The 17226-nt window shown below is 40.1% G+C and overlaps 1 protein-coding gene across 1 annotated transcript; it reads left to right on the top strand.

The window, feature by feature from the left end:
- Nucleotides 1–276: 276 nt before the first annotated feature.
- On the top strand, nt 277–1347 carry LOC129987461 (uncharacterized). The gene has a single exon (XM_056095442.1). The coding sequence runs from the start codon at nt 277–279 to the stop codon at nt 1345–1347; it is 1071 nt and encodes a 356-aa protein (XP_055951417.1).
- The last annotated feature ends 15879 nt before the right edge of the window (nt 1348–17226 follow it).

The following is a 17226-nucleotide window of genomic DNA, read 5'->3' as shown; positions in this document are numbered from 1 at the left end:
TGGCCAGAGCCGGTGGCTGCCTTCCCTTGTTGGGCTCCGTGGTGGGCGGTGCCGTCGGGCCCGAATCACTCTCAATATCGCATGGCTCCTCCCAAGAAGGGTCCCTTTAGTGGGCGTCACAAAGTACCTATTTCTTTCAACAATAATGAACATTTTGATGCTTTTTTCGTATTAAATAGAATTTCTGAAAATAAAGAAACTTTTGAAACAGTCTCCCCTTTCCTTGTACAAAAGGCAATAAATGCTACAGTCGGCGAAGTTGCATCTATTCGAAAAATGAGATCTGGCGACTTGCTTGTGGAGGTTTCTTCTCGTAAGCAAGCACAACAGATACAAAAACTACAATCCTTGGCAACAATAAGAGTTTCTGTAACCCCTCACCAATCACTTAATAGCTCTAAAGGCGTCATCACATGCGGCGAAATACTAAATCTTCCCGTAGAGTTAATTGTCTCCGAAATGAAATCTCAAGGTGTTTCACATGTGCGTCGAATTTCCATACGACGTGATGGACAAATACTTGAGACGAAACATCACGTATTAACTTTTAAAACTTCTAAATTACCGGAGTACGTCTATGCAGGCTATATAAAGTTACCGGTTAGGCCATATATCCCTAATCCACTAAGGTGTTTTCAGTGCCAACGCTTTGGCCACTCCAAAATGAATTGCCGCGGGTCTCTCACTTGTGCCCGCTGTGCACAAAAAGGGCATGATAGCCAACAGTGTACCGCAGAAGAAAAGTGCGTAAACTGTGGTGGCGATCATCCCTCATATTCTCGATCTTGTCCTCGCTGGGCACTGGAAAAGCAGGTTACGACAATAAAATTCAAAGAGGATTTATCTTATCCTGAAGCCAGACGCAGGGTTAAGGCACAGACCCCAATCCCTGGTGTCAGTTATGCTTCAGCAGTTAAGAAAACTTTCTGTCAGAATTGCTCTTGTGAAAACTGCTTAAAATATGCCAGGAAAACAACAGATAATGAAAAAACATCAGATTCCGATGCTGAACATACTCTGAAAACTAATACTGATACTCAAAAAACTGTTAGAAGAAAATCAAAATCACAGAACTCTCTGACATTAAACTTAGCAAAACGTGGCCTTACGCAAAAAGATTTGCGAAAGAAACTGAAAAATTCTGCACCTAAAAATTCCGTCGCATTGGGGTTAGCGACGCAAGGTGTTGTCCATAAGGACTTACAGTCCATCTTTGGTGACACGCTTAATAGCCCCGATATTAAACTGCATCCGTCTGAGGATGAATATGAACTTGGTATGAGTTGCGATGATCATGCAACTCCAACAACTGCTTCTTCTCTCTCTCCTTCCAAATCACTCTCTTAATGGGTACCTTCCTTTCTTGGAATTGTCGCGGCATTCGGCCCAAACTTCATGACATCAAGTCTATTATTAACAGATTTCATCCTGTTTGTTTTGGTTTTCAAGAGACTTTCTTGAAGCCAAATATATCAATCAAATTACGCGGTTACAATTGTATTCGGAAAGATGCAGACAGTGGAGCTCATAGTTCTGGAGGGGTCTGCATCTTCACTTCCAATTTATATGCGAGCACTCCTCTCACCCTACACACCTCTCTACAGGCTGTGGCTGTACAAGTTCATATAAAAACTTTGGTCACAGTCTGCTGTATTTACTTACCGCCTCATGATGTCATTCGTCAACAAGATCTTGACCAGTTAGTGGACCAGCTTCCTTCACCTTTTATCCTGCTTGGCGATTTCAATGGCCATAGTACGTTGTGGGGTTCAAATAGTACAAATTCTCGTGGGCAGCAAATAGAACAGTTCATTTCTAATAACTGTCTATGTTTGCTCAACAATGATGAAAAGACGTACTTTCACGAGCCTACACGTACCTTCCACAGTCTTGATTTGGCCATATGTTCTCCCGAACTTCTGCCGTTGCTAACTTTTGCTGTTAGCAACGATTTATATAATAGCGATCACTATCCTATTATCGTTTCCCATGCTGATGGAAGCGGTGCGACTTATTGTCCTCCGCGTTTCTTATTCCAGCGGGCAGATTGGACTACTTTCTCTCAACTGGCAGGTATCACAGAGACAATGGTAAATACATCAGACATCTCGGAAGCAGTTCAAAATGTCGTTGACAGTATAATATGTGCCGCAACTTCCACTATTCCAAAGAGTTCACCACCTCTAAAAAAATTTCGCAGACCGTGGTGGAATGAAGCCTGTACCAACAGTCACAAGCAGCAGAAAAAGTTTTGGAACACCTTTCGAAGGTACCCTACAACAGAGAATCTTATAGCTTTTAAAAAAGCCAAAGCACTAGCTCGCCGCATACGACGTCGTAGTCAGAGGGAATCCTGGATTCAATTCATATCCTCTATCACATCCTCAACATCCAGCAAAGTTCTATGGAAAAAGGTAAAGGCTGCTAATGGAATATATCATGAATCCTCCATTCCTGTTTTAAATAGAGGGAATGTGAAGTATTCTGCCCCATTAGACGTTGCCAACATTCTCGGTCAAACATTTGCACAGGTTTCCGCTACTGATTCTTATAACCCTGACTTTCTTACAATTAAGAATCGTGCGGAACGGTTGCCTTTGCGCTTTAACGAACGAAATACCTTTCCATACAATTGCGAGTTTAGAATGTTTGAGCTAGAAACAGCATTATCTCATGCCCATGATTCCTGTCCCGGGCCTGATGGGATTACATACAATATGCTCCGCCATTTGAATATCACTTCCCTTTCCAATCTGTTAATGCTTTTCAACAGAATATGGACTGAGCAGAAGTACCCTTCACAATGGCGAGAAGCGATTGTGATCCCCATTCTAAAACCTGCCAAGGAATCTTCTAATCCTCTGAACTACCGACCAATTGCTTTAACAAGCTGTCTTTGCAAGACTTTTGAGAGAATGGTCAATGCTCGGCTCATATACGAATTGGAGAAACAAGGATGCATCTCTCCGTTGCAGAGTGGTTTCCGTCGAGGTCGGTCTACTTTTGACAACCTCGTATTACTGGAAACTGAAATTCGCAACGCATTTGTAAGGAGGAACCACCTTGTCTCCATATTTTTCGATATTGAGAAGGCGTATGACCGTACATGGCGCTACGGCATACTCTCTACGCTTTTTAACTTTGGTTTTAGGGGAAACCTGCCCATATTCTTATTGAACTTTTTATCACATCGGACTTTCAAAGTTCGTGTTGGGAACTTTTATTCTAATAGTTTTATTCAGGCTGAGGGAGTTCCGCAGGGAAGTGTCCTCAGTGTCACCCTTTTTATTATTCATCTGAGCCAGATTTTAACTCATTTGCCTTCATTTGTACAAGCAAGTCTTTATGTGGATGATCTTCAGATCTCATGCCAAGGAAGCAGTATGAACCTTATTGAGAGACAATTGCAGAATGCTGTGAATAAATTAGTAGCTTGGTGCAAAAACAACGGACACAATATCTCACCGGAGAAGAGCCGTTGTGTGCACTTTTGCCGAAAGAGAAACATTCACTTGGATCCAAATATTAACATTGGTAATATATCGATTCCTGTCGTAAATGAAATACGGTTTTTGGGAATAATCTTCGATCGCAAGTTGACTTTCCTTCCGCACATCTTGCACCTGCGGAAGAAGTGTGAGAAATCCTTAAATGTTCTGAAGGTACTCTGCAGAACATCTTGGGGTGCCGATCGAACCTCCCTACTCCGCATTTATGAAGCAGTAATTCTATCCCGAATCGATTATGGCTGTATGGTGTATGGTTCTGCCAGCGCTTCCATCTTGCGGCGATTGGATACTGTTCACCACTCTGCCTTACGAATTTGTTCCGGTGCATTTCGGACCTCTCCCGTTGAGAGCCTGCATGTTATCTGTCACCAAATGCCCCTAAATTTAAGGCGTAACAAATTGTCCGCTTCGTATTACTTCCGAATCATGTCAGTGTCAAAGCACCCTTTACGTCAAATTAAATTTCCGCCTGTTCTTCGCAGATTGTATAATGCCCGTCCATTTCATATCCTTCCATTCAATGAGAGAATTAAAAATATCCTTCATGACTCGGGCCTTGAAAATATTACTATTAAATCCGCTGATCTGTTTTGTTTTCCACCTTGGGATATACCACAATTTTCTTTTCTAAACCCCTTCTCAGGATTTGAAAAATCCTCAACTGCACCGATTATTTTCCAACAGATGTTTCTATATCATCGCTATCGGTTTTCTTCCTTTACACCAATTTTCACGGATGGCTCGAAATCAGATGGTCATGTTGGCTGTGGAATCATACTACCATCTGATACACTGAGCCACCGTTTACACAATTGCTGCTCAGTTTTTACTGCTGAGTTGGTGGCCATTTTCTGCGCTCTTCAGAAAATCTCCCCTTCTACTCAGCGTAAATTTATTATTTACACTGATAGCATGAGTGCTTTGGAGACACTAACTCACTATCACAATCGGATGCACCCGATTGCTGTTAGAATTTTATTTATCTTGCGCCTGTTACAAAATGAAGGCTTTCAAATTATTTTCTGTTGGGTGCCGAGTCATGTTGGCATTGCTGGAAACGAAATGGCGGATTTAACGGCAAAATCAGCAGCGAATGCTTTGTCTCAGGGACTTCCTTATTGCGATATTAAGAAGTCCTTGGCTAAACACATTTTTTCTTCTTGGCAATTGACGTGGGATCAGCGAACCGAAAATAAATTACATTCCATTAAACCAACTATTGGATTGTGGTCTGTTCTCCCTATACGTGACCCCTCAGGGGCTCACCTACTATAGGTGAGTACGGGTGTCCCAATCCCGAGGTGCCCAGGGATCTTTACTCTCTTCATGTTCAATCTCCCCTACGCCTTCTGCTTTCTGCTGTTTTTTCCTTCCCTCGACGGCAGGCGAGGGAGCTCTCCATGAGAAGCTGTCGCCGCTCTGTTTGCTTCTTGCTTCTCATGGACAGCCAATGTCCCACGTGTTGGCCGTGCGTGGCGACCCATTTGAAAGACGGGTGGTGCACTGTGGTCCCCTGTGCATCAATCGGCTGGTAGGTAGTCATCTTAGTGGCTAGTCTGCTAGGGATCAAGCGAAGGAGTTACTCCTTGGGCTTGGCGTTAAGGGTGGTCACTGTCCCCGGGGGTAACTCTGAGCGTATAGGTACCGATTAGCACTAGGGTGGATGCCGAGGCTGGGCATGACCAGAGCCGGTAATTGCCTTCCCTTGTTGGGCTCCGTGGTGGGCGGTGCCGTCGGACCCGAATCTTTTCTAATATCGTATGGGCTCCTCCAAACGTGGTCCCTTCAGTGGGCGTAAAGTACATAAACCTTTTACTAATGTTGATCATTTTGACAAATTTTTTGTAATTAAACGAAAATCAGAAAAACAAGATACTTTTAACTCCGTTTCACCTTTTTTAGTTCAGAAAGCCGTCTCTGCTACCGTCGGTGAGGTGCAGTCGATTAAAAAAATGCGTTCTGGTGACTTATTAATTGAAGTCGATTCCAAAAAACAATCGCAGCAAATCATGAAACTGAAAGCTCTAGCTTCTATACCCATTTCTGTTAGTCCACACACATCCTTAAACTTCTCCAAAGGTGTAATAACTTGCGGAGAATTATTCAATGTCTCTCTGGAAGAAATAACTTCAGAATTGAAACCTCAAGGAGTGACTCATGTTCGCCAGATTGCCATTCGGCGGGATGGTCAACTCCTTCCAACAAAGCATTATGTGCTAACCTTCCATAGCCCCAAGCTACCTGAATTTATATATGCCGGTTATATTAAGTTACCTGTGCGTCATTATATACCAAATCCATTGAGGTGTTTCCAATGCCAGCGCTTTGGCCACTCGAAGATTAATTGCCGCGGGACACTCACTTGTGCCCGCTGTGCTGATAAAGGGCATGATAGCCAGCAGTGTTCCGCAACAGAAAAGTGCGTAAACTGTGGTGGCGATCATCCCTCTTATTCTCGAAATTGCCCCCGCTGGAAACTGGAAAAAGAAGTCACTGTTATCAAAATAAAAGAAAATATAACATACCCAGAAGCTAGACGTAGAGTTCAAATTCAGACACCTACGCCAGGCATTAGCTATGCCTCCGTTGTCCAAAAACCATTTTGTTCAAATTGTTCCTGTGAAAACTGCATAAAACAAACTCCAAAACCAAAGCTTCCTATAAAAACATCAGAATCTGACTCTGATAATTCAGTTAAAAGTATTTCAGAATCTCCTAAACCGGATCTGTCAGCATCTAAAAAAACTCGTAAAAAAAAACCTCAGTCCTCACTGACATTGAAACTTGCAAAACGTGGCATATCACATAAAGATCTTTCTGTCAGGTTACAAAAATCTACTTCTCGGAGTTCCGTCGCTTTGGGATTAGCAATAGATGGTGTAGCCCATAAGGATTTAACGTCTATCTTTGGAGGCACACCAACTATCCCTGATTTTAAGCTCCATCCGTCTGAGGATGAAGATGCACTTTCTATGAGTTGCGAAGATCAGGCAACTCCTACAGCTGCTCACTCACACTCCCCTTCTAAATCTCTCTCTTAATGGGTACCTTCGTTTCTTGGAATTGTCGCGGCATTCGTTCCAAACTTCATGACGTGAAATCAATTATTAACAAATTTCATCCTATCTGTTTCGGTCTCCAAGAAACCTTCTTGACACCCAACATTCCCATCAAGTTACGCGGATATAGCTGTGTTCGAAAAGATACAGTCACTGGATCTCATGGTTCCGGGGGTGTCTGTATTTTCACATCAAATTTTTATCCGAGCACACCTCTTATTTTACATACATCTCTTCAGGCTGTGGCTGTGCAGGTCCATATACGATCTTTGGTCACAGTCTGCTGTATTTATCTTCCGCCTCACGGTGTCATCCGTCAGCAAGACCTGGACAATCTAGTAGACCAACTTCCGTCACCCTTCATTTTATTTGGCGATTTCAATGGACATAGTACTTTGTGGGGCTCGGATAGTACAAACTCTCGAGGGCAGCAGATTGAACAGTTTATAGCTAATAACTGTCTCTGTCTGCTCAATAATGACGAGGTAACGTACTTCCATACGCCCACACGTAGCTTCCACTGTCTTGACCTAGCCATATGCACTCCTGAACTGCTACCGTTGATGAATTTGAGAATTGAAGATGATCTGCACAATAGCGATCACTTTCCCCTAATAATCTCCCACGTTGATGGTCGAGGTGCGATTATTTGTCCTCCGCGGTTTCTGTTCCAGCGGGCAGACTGGACTACATTCTCCCAAATAGCAGCTATCAATGAGGCTATGGTCAGCGATGCAGATATTTCGAAATCAGTACAAAATGTCATTGATACAATAATTAACGCCGCGAACATCACCATTCCAAAAACATCCCCACGTCTAAGAAAATTCCGTAGGCCGTGGTGGAATAAAGCTTGTCGCGACAGTCATAAGAACCAAAAGAAACTCTGGAATCATTTTAGAAGGTACCCTACAACTGAGAATTTGATCGCTTTTAAAAGAGCCAAAGCGCTAGCTCGCCGCATACGGCGTCGTAGTCAGAGAGAATCATGGATTAAATTTGTTTCATCCATCACATCCTCTACTTCGAGTAAACATTTATGGAAAAAGGTTAAGGCTGCTAATGGGATCTATAATGAAACTTCTATTCCTGTTTTAAAAACCGGTAATATGAAATATTCAAACCCATTAGACGTTGTTAACATTCTCGGCCAAGCGTTTGCACAAGTTTCCGCAACAGATTCTTATAGCCCTGAATTTCTGGCAATTAGGAATCGCGCGGAACGGTTGCCTTTGCGCTTCAATGCCCGAAGTACTCTTCCATATAATTGTGACTTCAGGATGATTGAATTGGTAATGGCCTTGTCTCAAGTCCATGATACCAGTCCCGGGCCAGATGGGATCACATATAATATGCTCCGCCATTTGAATGCAACTTCCCTTTCGAATCTGTTATTACTATTTAACAGAATATGGATTGAACAGAAGTACCCTTCACAATGGTGCGAAGCTATTGTGATCCCAATATTAAAACCTGGCAAGGAAGCCTCAATTCCTCTTAACTACAGACCGATTGCTCTTACAAATTGCCTCTGTAAGACCTTCGAGCGCATGGTCAATGCTCGTCTAATTTTCGAACTAGAGAAACAGGGATGCCTCTCCCCGTTGCAGAGTGGTTTCCGTAGAGGTCGGTCTACCTTTGACAACCTCGTATTGCTGGAAACCCAAATACGCAATGCCTTTGTGAGGAGGAACCACCTAGTTTCCATATTTTTCGACATTGAGAAGGCATACGACCGTACATGGCGCTACGGCATACTTTCAACACTTTTTAATCTAGGTTTTAGGGGTAACTTACCCATATTTTTACAAAACTTTTTAACAAGACGTACTTTTCGTGTTCGAATTGGCAACTTTTACTCTAATCATTTTATTCAAGCTGAGGGAGTTCCGCAAGGAAGTGTCCTCAGCGTTACACTTTTTATAGTTCATCTGAGCCAAATTTTAAATCATTTGCCTCCATCTATTAATGGAACTCTTTATGTTGACGATCTGCAGATCTCATGTCAAGGTAGCAACATGAATCTCATAGAACGACAATTGCAAAACGCAGTAAATAAGGTGGTAGCTTGGTGCAACGACAATGGGCACGCAATCTCACCTGAGAAAAGTAGATGCGTTCACTTCTGCCGGAAGAGAATAATTCACCCGGATCCGAATATTTATATTCGAAATATACCTATCCCAGTGGTGAGTGAAATACGGTTTTTAGGAGTAATATTCGATCGGAAGCTCACCTTCCTTCCGCATATATTGCATTTGCGAAGGAAGTGTGAGAAAATGTTAAATATTTTGAAAGTACTTTCCAGAACATCCTGGGGTGCCGATCGGACCTCTCTACTCCGTATTTATGATGCAATCATCCTTTCGCGCATTGACTATGGTTGTATGGTATATGGTTCGGCGCGATCATCTGTTTTACGTCGGCTGGATACTGTACACCATTCTGCTTTAAGGATCTGCTCCGGTGCGTTCCGTACTTCTCCTATTGAAAGCCTTTATGTTATCTGTCACCAGTTGCCCCTTTATTTAAGACGCCAGAAAATTTCGGTTTCATATTATTTCAAAATAAAATCTATTTTTAAACACCCCTTAAGTCAAATGACATTCCCGAGTGGTCTTCGTAGATTGTATAATGCCCGTCCGTCTCACATTCTACCATTCTGTGAGAGAGCCAAAATGCTCATAAGTGATTCGGATCTCAATACTGTTAATGTTAAAACTGTTGACTCTTTTATTTTCCCACCTTGGGATACCCCTAAATTCTCTTTTGTGAATCCTTTTAAAGGCTTCGACAAATCCTCAACTGCACCTGCTGTCTTCCAACAGCTTTTTTTCTATCATCGCCATCGGTATTCCTCTTTTAATCCAATTTTCACAGATGGCTCGAAATCGGATGATCATGTCGGTTATGGCATAGTATTTCCATCTGATACAGTGAGCCATCGGGTTCATAATTGTTGCTCAGTATTTACTGCTGAGTTGCTTGCTATATTTTGCGCTCTACAGAAGATCTCATCTTTGCCACAGCGCAAATTTATAATTTATACTGATAGCATGAGTGCGTTGGAAACACTTTCTCACTACCATAATCGCATGCACCCAACAGCAATACGAATTTTATCCCTTTTGCGCCTCTTGCAAAACGAGGATTTCCAAATAATTTTTTGTTGGGTTCCGAGTCATGTCGGCATTCATGGAAATGAAATGGCTGATTCTGCTGCAAAATCTGCATTGTCGTATTTGAACCAAGGACTTCCCTATAATGATATTAGGAGGTCTTTCAATAATCACATCTATTCAACTTGGCAAAATAAATGGGATCTGCAGATCCATAACAAACTGCATGAAGTGAAGAATAACATTGGCCCGTGGCCTGTCCTCTCTATTCGTAGAGCTGATGTCAGGTTGACTCGCCTCCGTGTAGGCCATACACGTTTCACGCACAGGTACCTTATTTTTGGCGAAAGGGCACCAAATTGTCCGGAGTGCCATGTTGATTTTAGTGTAAAACACATCTTGATCGAATGTCCTACTTTTAATTCACATCGTCTCCAATATTTTCATACGTCATTAGTAAGTTTGAAGGACCTGGTGAGTGAGAAATACCACCCAAATATTTTTAACTTTCTGAGAGCCATTGGCTTTTTAAATCACATTTAATGTTTCCGCAAATTTCTTTTGAATTATCTTTTTAAAAATTTTAACGACTTTCCATCATTCGTTTCCTTTTTACTTCCTTTTCAAAATGTTATTTTGTTGTTTACTTTTAACATATATAAACGTTTTGCAATTATGTTTTATGAAATTTTTATCCTCGTTTAGTGCTGTAAGTAATTTTAATGATTAATAAAGCCTATTTTACCTTTTGCTTGGCGCAGTATGGCCAGATATGGCTCTTGCGCCATAAAACTCCAACCAACCAACCAACTCCCTATACGTGATTTTGACGTCAAAATGACTCGCCTGCGTATAGGACATACTCGCTTCACACACAAACATCTTCTTTTCGGTGAAGCGGCACCAAAGTGCCCCACATGCCGTGTGGATTTTACTATTAAACATATTTTAATTGAATGTACTGATTTTAACTTCCAACGTATTCGCTTTTTTCATTTAACTTCGTTGAACTTGCAGGACCTGGTGGGTGAAAATCCCCACCCAAATATTTTTAAATTTTTAAAAGCTGTAAGATTTTATACTTGTATTTAGTATGTACAATATATGTCGTATCACTGTGATCAATAGAATCCAGACATTAATTCCTTCCTTGATTAGTCTATCATTTTTTAACTAAATTTGCTATTTAAATCTACTTTTTACCTCACTTTTATATTTTACCATTGGATTGGCGCAGCATAGCCAAATATGGCTCTTGCGCCAATAAACAGCACAAACCAACCAACCAACCATCCACTATTGATGAAGCTCTGAAACATATTGTCAATATTATAATTGAGGCAGCAGATAACACTATTCCAAAGAAATCTGGAGTTCGTAGGAAGCAAAACAAGCCATGGTGGGATGCTAATTGCCAACAAGCATATAAAAAACAAAAAAAGGCATGGAATATTTTTCGCCGTTATCCCTCTACTGAAAATTTTATCAAATTTAAAAAATCTAGAGCAGAATCCAGAAAAATCCAACGACGCAGTAGAAGAATTTCTTGGCAAAAATTTGTTTCTGGTATCACTTCAACAATATCTAGCCATAATTTGTGGAATAAAGTTAAAAACGCTTCAGGTGCTTCTCATTCTAATATTGTTTCAATTTTAATTGATAAAGGAAATACCATATCATCCACAAAAGATATTGCAAATTCCATAGCTTCAACATTAGCTCATACGTCCAGCAGTAAAAATTATCCCTCTGCATTTTTGAAATACATAGAGAAAGCAGAAAAGCAAAAACTAAATTTTAATTCTCAGACTAACCTGCCCTACAACAGCGATTTTACGTTTTTAGAGTTCCAATCGTGCCTTGCCATTGTTCACGATTCTTCTCCCGGTCCTGACAACATTAGTTACAGTATGATCAAAAACTTAACAACAGAGTCGAAAAAAAGCTTATTATATCTTTATAACCGTATCTGGAGAGAACAATATTTTCCTTCTTTTTGGCAACAAGCTATAATAATTCCTCTAATAAAACCAGGCAAAGATCCAACTAATCCAACAAATTATCGACTTATTGCTTTGACCTGTTGTCTTTGTAAATTGTTAGAAAAAATGATAAATCGAAGGCTAATTTTTTATCTGGAGACAAATAACTTACTTCACCCTTCTCAGAGTGGATTTCGAAGAGGACGGAGCACTCTCGATAATCTTCTTGCTCTCGAATCCGACATTCGCCTAGCATTTTTACAAAGAAAGCACTTAGTTGCCATTTTTTTCGACATCGAAAAGGCATACGACCGAACTTGGAGATATGGAATTTTAAAAGATTTATATGATCTGGGACTAAGAGGAAATCTTCCTGTTTTTATTAGAAATTTTTTAAAGTTTAGAAAATTTCGTGTTAAGGTGGAATCTGAACTTTCAGATTCTTTTGTACAAGAGGAAGGTGTTCCCCAAGGCAGCGTTTTAAGCGTCACTCTTTTTATTTTAAAAATAAATAACATTTTAAAACAACTTCCAATGTCTGTGAAGGGCTTTTTATATGTTGATGACCTGTATATCTCTTGTACAGGGATGCATATGAATTTTATACAAAGACAATTGCAGATCGCAATCAATAATATTACCCAATGGACGAACACTAATGGTTTTACCATCTCAACATTGAAAACGGCTGGTTTGCACTTCTGTCGGAAACGTAACCTTCATTTTGATCCTGATCTGAAACTGTATGATCAGCCAGTACCATTTTTAAATGAAATTCGATTTCTGGGCATTATCTTTGATAAAAAACTCACCTTTCAGTCGCATATAAAACTTTTACGTAAAAAGTGTGAAAACTCTTTAAACATTTTAAAAGTCTTATCAACTACAGCATGGGGAGCCGACAGAAATTCTATGATGAAAATATACAAGGCTGTTGTACTTTCCAAGCTGGATTATGGTTCCTCAATATACGGTTCTGCTAGGAAAAGCATTTTACAAAAACTGGATCCTATTCGCCACATAGCTCTCCGTCTTCGTTCAGGTGCTTTCAGGACATCCCCTGTTAAAAGCTTGTATGTTGAAACCTGTGAACCAGCCCTTGAATTAAGAAGACAATTTTCATCTCTTAATTATTATTTTAAAATTCAATCGAACATTAATCATCCATTTTATGATTTTAAACTTCGTCCCTTTTTAGTTCGCTTGCAAGGTGCCCGAAAATCATTCATCCCTGTCTTTTTTACGAGAGTTCATAATATTCTTTTAGACCTTAATCTACTGTATGTACATGCAACTCCTCAGCCGGAAAATACTTTTCCACCTTGGAAAATCCCTGAAATACAATACTTAAATCCTTTTGAAACTTTTATCAAGTCTGATACAGCAAATATCATTTTTCAAAAAATTTTCTTAGAACACAGACAACAATATCAAAATTTTATTCCAGTTTTTACAGACGGGTCAAAATCAGCTGCTCATGTCTCTTTTGCCGTTGTTTTCCCTCATACAGTTTCTTCTTTTACACTTCACCCCTCCTGTTCAGTTTTTACTGCAGAAATAAGTGCTCTTTTATATGCTTTAGAAGAAATTTCTAGTAGCCGGGACAAAAACTTTATCATCTATACGGATTCTTTGAGTGTTTTAAATTCTCTAAAATCATGTAATTCACATCCTTTGGTTTTAAAAATCTTAGATACTTTTGATAAACTAACTTCTCGTAGTTACACTATTTTATTCTGTTGGGTACCATCCCATGTTGGAATTTTGGGCAACGAAGAGGCAGATAAGGCTGCCAAATTGGCGACTAATTCAATAGCTACTAATATTCCTGTGAACGACATAAAGAAACATATTAAAAAGCTTCTATATTCTAATTGGCAAAGACAGTGGGATCTGGAGACAAACAACAAACTTCATGTTATCAAACCCCATGTGCAACCCTGGCCCTCATTAGCGAACAGAAAAGCGGATACTGTTTTAACACGATTACGAATTGGGCACACTCGATTCACACATATTCATTTTATATGCTTTAGAAGAAATTTCTAGTAGCCGGGACAAAAACTTTATCATCTATACGGATTCTTTGAGTGTTTTAAATTCTCTAAAATCATGTAATTCACATCCTTTGGTTTTAAAAATCTTAGATACTTTTGATAAACTAACTTCTCGTAGTTACACTATTTTATTCTGTTGGGTACCATCCCATGTTGGAATTTTGGGCAACGAAGAGGCAGATAAGGCTGCCAAATTGGCGACTAATTCAATAGCTACTAATATTCCTGTGAACGACATAAAGAAACATATTAAAAAGCTTCTATATTCTAATTGGCAAAGACAGTGGGATCTGGAGACAAACAACAAACTTCATGTTATCAAACCCCATGTGCAACCCTGGCCCTCATTAGCGAACAGAAAAGCGGATACTGTTTTAACACGATTACGAATTGGGCACACTCGATTCACACATATTCATTTGTTGTTAGGTGAACAACCACCACTGTGTTCGCGATGCCATTGTCAAATGTCTGTTCAACATATTTTGTCAGAATGCCCCAATTTCAATGCTCAGCGTTTACAGTTTTTTCAAAAGTCTTGCCCTTCATTATCTTTCCTGCTTGATAAGACACCTCATGTCCAAATTTTTGCTTTTTTAAAGTCCATAAAGTTTTATCCATTGATTTAAATCTTGTTTACTTTTTAGCTTCTCATATTCTCTTCGATTACTGTTTTAAATGATATAGTTTTACCCATTGTTTGGCGCAGTATGGTCAATAATATGGCTCTTGCGCCATAAAACCTCAAATAAAACAAACAAACCCTTTTCACACCATAAAACTACAGTTGAAAATCAAAAACTTAATTTTCGATCACTTTCATGTACTCCCTACAACACAGATTTCAGTTTCTTTGAACTAAAGCGTTGTCTTTTCCCTCAGGGGCTCACCTTCTTTAGGTGAGTACGGGTGTCCCAATCCCGAGGTTCCCAGGGATCTTTACTCCTTTTCAGTTCGCTCTCCTCTACGCCTTCTGCTTTCTGCTGTGTCTTTCCTTCCCTCGAGGGTACGCGAGGGAACTCTCCATGAGAAGCTGTCGCCGCTCTGTTTGCTTCCTGCTTCTCATGGACAGCAAATACCCCCACGTGTTTGCCGTGCGTGGCGACCCATTAGACGGGTGGTGCACTGTGGTCCCCGGTGTATCAATCGGCCGGTAGCTATCAACCCGAGTTGTTAGTCTGCTAGGGATCAAGTGAAGGGGTCACTCCTTGGGCTTGGCGTTAAGGGTGGTCACTGTCCCTGGGGGTGACTCCCAGCGTATAGGTACCAGTTAGCATTATGGTAAGTGCTGAGGCTAGGAACATCTAGAGCCAGTTACTGCCATCCCTAGTAGGGCTCCGTGGTGGGCGATGCCGCTGGGCCTGAACCTCTATAAATATCATATGGGCCGCAAAAACTTTTCTAACTTCAGTGGACACCTCAATAATCAAGTCGAATCTAACAAATCTTTTGATACATTTTTTATTTTAAAACGTATTTCTACTACAAATGAGACTTTTCATACTGTTTCTCCGTTCTTGGTTGAGAAGGCCATATCCTCTAATCTTGGTAACACTAAGTCTATTCGGAAACTACGCTCAGGAGATCTGCTTATTGAGGTAGCATTTCGTAAACAAGCAGAACAAATTCTTAAATTGAATTCTCTGAGCACTATCCCTGTTTCTGTTACTCCACATGCATCTCTTAACTCCTCAAAGGGTGTGATTTCTTGTGGAGAACTTTTTAATGTTCCGGTAGAGCAAATTTGTAAAGATTTCAAGGCAATTGGCGTTACACATGTGCGTCGGATCAAAATCAGAAAAAATGGTGAACTAGTTGATACTAAGCATTTAATTCTCACTTTTCACTCTCCTAAAATACCGGAGTCAGTTAAAGCGGGGTACATGAAATTGGCAGTTAGACCATATTTTCCAAACCCCCTGCGGTGTTTTAAATGCCAGCGTTTTGGGCATTCACAAGCTTCCTGCCGTGGAACTCTTATTTGTGCCCGCTGTGCGGAAGCTGGTCATGACAGTTCTGCATGTACTAAACCAGAGAAATGCGTAAATTGCAAAGATTCTCATACTTCCTTTTCCCGTTCCTGTTCTGGTTGGAAATTTGAAAAAGAAGTGATTGCTGAGAAGGTAAAAAAAGATATTTCTTATATCGAAGCCAGACAGATTGTGAAGTCTCGCACTCCACCTCCAGGAGTCAGCTATGCATCTGTGGTGAATAAAACATTCGGAACCACAAGCACTCAGATCTTATCTGCAGTCCTACCATCCGATTCTGCTCGATTTAAAATATCGTACATAACTTCGGAGACCTGCCCTAGATATGACGAATCTTTTATAGCAGAATTCAATCCCAGTACATGTGGAGAGAAAATCCATCAACCCACTGTCCCAGAATCTAATATAAGTTCATCTGATTGCTCTGGTTTTAAAAAAGTTAATAACAGGAAAAAGCTCAAAAAAGATTATAGGATTAATAAAGATAATCAAAAACTAAATATTAATAACGCACCGAAACATTATAAAACCTCGCATCTTTCAGAATCTCACAAGATGAATTTGGATAAAAAAGAGAGTACAAAGTTTCATAAAACTTCACCAAGAAAGCATCCCCTTTCCGCTTCCGTAGAGGGCAATTCTGGAACGAATGATGTAACAAGTGCTGCTTTGATTACAAACTCTCCAGCCCTTGTTTATTCTGCTCATACTGAAACTCGAATTTTAGCTGACTTCCCTTCGGGAAACTCCAGTGATCCATTACGTCAGGAATCGGATACTGACGCAGAAATGTGTTCTAGTGCATCGGAAGGTGATACACTGGAATATAATATGTCAGAAAACTTAGAGGATACATCTGAAGACACTAGTCCTCCAACTCCGCCTCTACCAACTACTACACGCAAACGGGAGAAAAGATACTCCCATATTATTATTCCAACAAAATATAAATAAATATACATCTTCTTTTCGACCTTAGTTTTTTAAAATTATCGATTTCGTAGTTATCTGTCGGTTTTAAAATTTACATTTATTGTATGACGTTATGTACTCGGTTAATTCCTTTTAATCTTTGCCGTAAATTTATTCAAGTATTTCATATGTATAGTACTTGTTTTCAATGATTTTAGACATTTCTATTTATGTACTTAAGAGATATTTATTTTAATATTTTTAAAATTTTATATATTTTATACCTTGATCCTGTTGATCTAACATACGTTTGGCGCAGCATAGCCAAACATGGCTCTTGCGCCAGTAAAATCAACTAACCAACCAACCAACCAAAGCGTTGTCTTTCGGAAATTCATAAATCATCTCCCGGTCCAGATAATATCAGTTATCTTATGATACAGCACCTATATAATACCTCCTTACATAACTTGCTATTTCTCTACAATAGAATTTGGCGTGAACACTCTTCCCCATTGGCAGGAGGCTATTGTTATACCTATTCTAAAAACTGGAAAAGAACCGTCAAATCCACGTAATTATCGACCAATCGCTCTT

This window comes from Argiope bruennichi, chromosome 10 (genome assembly GCF_947563725.1).
Source record: "Argiope bruennichi chromosome 10, qqArgBrue1.1, whole genome shotgun sequence".
NCBI classification, from domain to species: Eukaryota; Metazoa; Arthropoda; class Arachnida; order Araneae; family Araneidae; genus Argiope; species Argiope bruennichi.
Note: the sequence above shows the minus strand (reverse complement) of the source record. Positions and strands in the feature narration are given on the sequence as shown.